Source organism: Aplysia californica, unplaced genomic scaffold (assembly GCF_000002075.1).
Source record: "Aplysia californica isolate F4 #8 unplaced genomic scaffold, AplCal3.0 scaffold00098, whole genome shotgun sequence".
NCBI classification, from domain to species: domain Eukaryota; kingdom Metazoa; phylum Mollusca; class Gastropoda; order Aplysiida; family Aplysiidae; genus Aplysia; species Aplysia californica.
Genome location: NW_004797368.1, coordinates 535,700 through 540,298, shown reverse-complemented (window position 1 = coordinate 540,298; position 4,599 = coordinate 535,700). Strand labels below are relative to the sequence as shown.

Below are 4,599 nucleotides of genomic sequence, written 5' to 3'. Positions count from 1 at the left end.
CACACACACACACACCCCACACACACACATGCACACGAAACAGCTACCTTTTTTCTTTAAAAAATATGTGTCATGACATTGGCGAAAAGATGGTGTTATCTTGGGCCTCACCGAATGAACCCCAGCGCCTCTCCTCATTATTTGGGCATTTGGGATTACTGGTGTCATCTTAAAGTTTGTTCATTTTTATAGCTTTTGATTTTTTTTTTAACTATCTATATTGAAAAGAGGAAGAGATCTTTGCCGCTTAGAAAGGTAGAGGTTGCCTGGTATCAGAGATAAAATTACTGAGAAAAGTTTGGTGACTTCCAAATCTTGAGTGTCCTATTAAAACTGACATTACATTTTTTAAATGCTTTTTATCTACAACTTTCTATAAAATCCACGCAGAAATTTGTTTTTCAATGGACATAAAAGGTGTTGAGCCAAAGAAAAAAAGAATAAATAAAAATTACTAAACGTGCAAAAAAAATGTCGGGGTTTCTTCGGTTACAGCATTTTGACGAGCGCCTGATTTCACCATGATGCCGCACAAATTATGTTCTGAAGCACCCAACAACCACCTACTCAAACTATCCTAGATAATTACTCTGGGTATGGATATATTACAAACATTATGTAACCCCTAACCCACATATTATACCATCTCATGTGGTATAATGGCGAGGGTCTTCATCGTTGCATGTGAAAGAGGTGAGTTGGATTCCTGGGTAGAGAAGTCTATTTTCATCCCTGTATTCTTCTAAACTGGGTAAAGAGGAAAGATCAATGAAACGTAGACTTTTTAAGAGCATCCGAGCAAAGGAATGAATGGAGAACCATGATCGCCGATGTCTGCTCCAGATCCGGTATTGGGTGGTGATGATTCCTTTAATCCCAGGTTGGACCTGACACAGACGAGGTCAACGTATCGGATCTAAATCGTATCAACAGGGTCTATAATAATATGTGATGCCCAAAGGCAGACTCAGTTCGGTTTGTGTCGGGTCGGTTCTGTTCAGTTCGGTTCAGTTCGGGTGGGGTCGACATCTGACGACTTCAACTCGCGGCCTTGAAAACAAACGTGTTAGTTTTTGAAGGCCACTATCGAATTCATTAGAATTATGCCACTCCATGGAGGAAAATCTGGCAAGACCTGATTCAGTTCGAACGAATTCTTCCGAATTTGATTGACAATGTGCTTTAGGTATTAAGACATGATTATTATATATTTAACAAACCAACCCACCTGACTAAGACATATCCTTGTTGCTCAAACGCGGTCTTCATGCCCGGGGTGACCTTGAAGTCGCCACCTCCTGAATGATCGAACACTGGAGGTAAAAAAACAAACAAACCTATACAGTGGTGCATGCCTTCAACTGAGTGGGCATCATGTTGGACTGACGCACGGACTACGGTACTCAATTTCTAGTCAACAGAACAGCACAGTAGTCTAAACAACCACTGATACAGTGCTATGGACAGATAGGATAGCCTACGGCGTCAGTCACCGTTGAGCTGTGGCAAGCCAAATTTGGTCGGAGAAGAAAAAAGTACTGCAAATTTCAACGGTTTAAGTCTAAATAATATATTTCATTTGTAGATTCTAAGCCTACCACCCTTGTTCAAAGATAAACAAGATAAACAAGAGCCCATAGTATTCAGCAAAGAAATCTTGGGATATTTTTACACTGATAGAGATGTTTTGTTGTAATTAGTTATCGATTCTAGTTCTTTCCGTTCCTCACTATAATGAAACAAGAACCGGCGATTGTTGTGCACAGGTTAAACTTTTCGCCGTTGCGTGTAGAAGACGAGAGTTCAATTCCGGCCGAGGGATGTTTTTACCGAGTGCATTCGTCAGTCTGCTGAGATCAAGACAGCCCGTCTTTTTAATGGTCTAAACTATGTCGATTGGGAGGTACAATATTTACAATTAAAAACAAAGTATTACAAACAAAGTATTAAAAATAAAGTATATTTACCATTAAAAACAACGTGCATTTACATTTTTTAAGTACATTTTCAATTTAAAAAACCTATCAGTTACAATTAAAAGCAAATTATTCAAAACAAAGTACATTTACAATTCAAAACAAAGTACATTTACAATTCAAAACAAAGTACATTTGCAATTATATAAAAACAACGTATTAAAAACAAAGTTCTTTTACAAGTTAAAACAAAGTATCAAAAACAAAGAACATTAAACAATTAAAAACAAAGTACATTTACAATTAAAAACAAAGCAATTTTTTTTAAAGCATGAAACCCATGAGCTCTGGGAAAGAGAGCTGCAGACACAACACTGACTTACCGTTAGCAGCCATTGCGTAGATTTGGAGTGACAACAGTCTGTTGTTATCTGTACTATATCTTCCGCATTGTCCTGACTGACTGGTCGTGTCATGGGGTCTTCTTAATTAACACTTTCTGTGGTATACTGACATTTCTTTTGTTGAGGCTGGTTTAGTTGAGGTCATTATTGATGTTTTTAAATGCTGCTGCTGCTGCTGCTGCTGCTGCTGTTGGGGTGGTGGTGGTGGTTGTGGTGGTGGTGGTGGTGATGGTGGTAGTGGTGATAGTGGTGGTGGTGGTAGTGGTGGTATTGTTATTGTTATTGTTATTATTACAAGATACAGACCCGTTCTACGATGACAAGATCTTTCGCTGTCTACAGCGGGGTACCCATTCCCACCTGGGTGAAGTGAGGAAAATTCGTGTAAAGTGCCTTTCCCAAGGACACAACATCGGGCCCTTGACGGGATTCAAACCCACAACCTTACGGTTGCGAGTCCGAAAGCCTAACCACTAGGCCACCGACGCCACACTACACCAGACAGGCCTACATCTAGAAAAAGTCAATACAATATACATGTACATGTAGTTTGATCTGAAGCGCCTATCAACTCTGCGAATCTCATATCCAAACAGAGTTAGATATTGAGATTCTAGATCTGGAAACAGTAGAAGTAGCTTTGTAAACACGAAGTAAAACTATGTGGCACACACACGACAAAGAACCGCGCTTCTGTTCTTGCTAACTACTCAAGATCAGTCTTGAATTCTGTGATACAAAAATACATCTAGGATATAGAGAGATCTAGATCTAGAGTCTTGCTCAATAAAAAAAATAAAAATGTACCAAGTAGCCTTCGCGTTTAATTTTGAAAACGCCAATACCATAAAGTAAGCATGTTGTGGGTTTAAATGAACTTAGCGTGTTGGGGACATGACTATACCAAATGTATTTAGAAAAGGTCATTACAATTAAGTTTGGCCTGAAGTATCCATCGGCATTGCGAAGAACACATCCAAACAGAGTTGGATATTTATCCAGGTTCTAGGTCTGGAAAGAGTAGAAGCAGCTGTCTCACACACACGACGAAGCACAAGTCAGTTCAAGTCACAAACCGAAACGGAAGTGGTCCCTAATAAAATATGAAATGGCTAATGTCAGAGTGAAAACATCTGAGAGCTTCGATTTACAGAAAAAAAACCCATCAAACCTGAAAAATCAAAAGGTAGTTTCCGATCTTTGAAAATATGTCACTGTAACCCTTTGTGATCATTCTTAACTGGATCATAGTTTTGTCGATTTTATAGGCACCTACCTAAAAAAAGTGTACTGACCTCACAAACGGGTTTAGCTCCATTTAGTAGTAGTAGTAGTAGTAGTAGTAGTAGTAGTAGTAGTAGTAGTAGTAGTAGTAGTAGTAGTAGTAGTAGTAGTAGTAGTAGTAGTGATGGTGATGGTTTGCTCAACGACTTCACGCCGACTGTAACATTGTATGTCAAGTAAACCTAGCTAAGATAAAAGAATAGGCTATCGGGTTCTAGAAAAAAGACAGGTAGTACATTTAGAATGTCTAACTTATTCATCCTAGAAAAATTGCCCTATCGGGCAATAAAGTATTGTCTTATCTTATCTTATCTTATCTTATCTTATCTTATCTTAGATCCCTAAAACATGGCTGGTACCCTGTCTGCCATCTGGGATGTTTTATTTCACTCAGCCCGGGTTGGCCAGGAAAGGCAGAGTCAAAAAGCAGCCAGCTCCCTAATGACTTAAATTGTATGGATGGGGGAGTAAGACAACTCAAAAGAATCAGAACAAACCGTATCAGTTTTTTAAATGCAGAGATCTACGTCTGAAAACAGCATAAGAAGAGACCCATTATACCAACCAGCTGTCTCGTGTTGAAATATAGAAGGTTAAACAGAATAATCTGGTCGTATGCATGACCTCGATCCCTCTGACCTTGAGATTAGAAACAGCTAGAGCAGAGATAATAGGTTTGTCTTCATGCTATCAGAATAAACACAGCACAACAAATCAGTGGTCAACCCATGGACTCTGTCCGTGGTGATGAATATAGATACTCATGTGAAAAGCAAAAGCGACGTTTTCTGTCTACGAAAAAGAACCACAGTAGCTCTTGAATTTTTTACTACGAATAGCAAAGCGATGTTTTCCTTCTATATGAATAGGTCTATCAGCTCCAGGATCTGTTGCAATATATACATTTGATGTAAATGAAAGTGAGGTGGTGGTGGGTAAATAAGTGATTGGATACATGGAGAGAGAGTGAGAGAGAGAGAGAGAGAGAGAGAGAT

General features: G+C 39.0%; 1 protein-coding gene across 1 annotated transcript in view; it reads right to left on the bottom strand.

Annotated features, from left to right (window-relative positions):
- LOC106011375 (L-proline trans-4-hydroxylase) overlaps nucleotides 1–2,503 on the bottom strand; it is a gene marked incomplete in the record, with an annotated part of 11,866 nt that extends 9,363 nt beyond the window's left edge. Inside the window, 1 exon segment of the mRNA XM_013080755.2 lies at nucleotides 1,229–2,503. Within this exon segment, the coding sequence (XP_012936209.1) occupies nucleotides 1,229–1,353 (125 nt within the window).
- Between the last annotated feature and the right edge of the window lie 2,096 nt (nucleotides 2,504–4,599).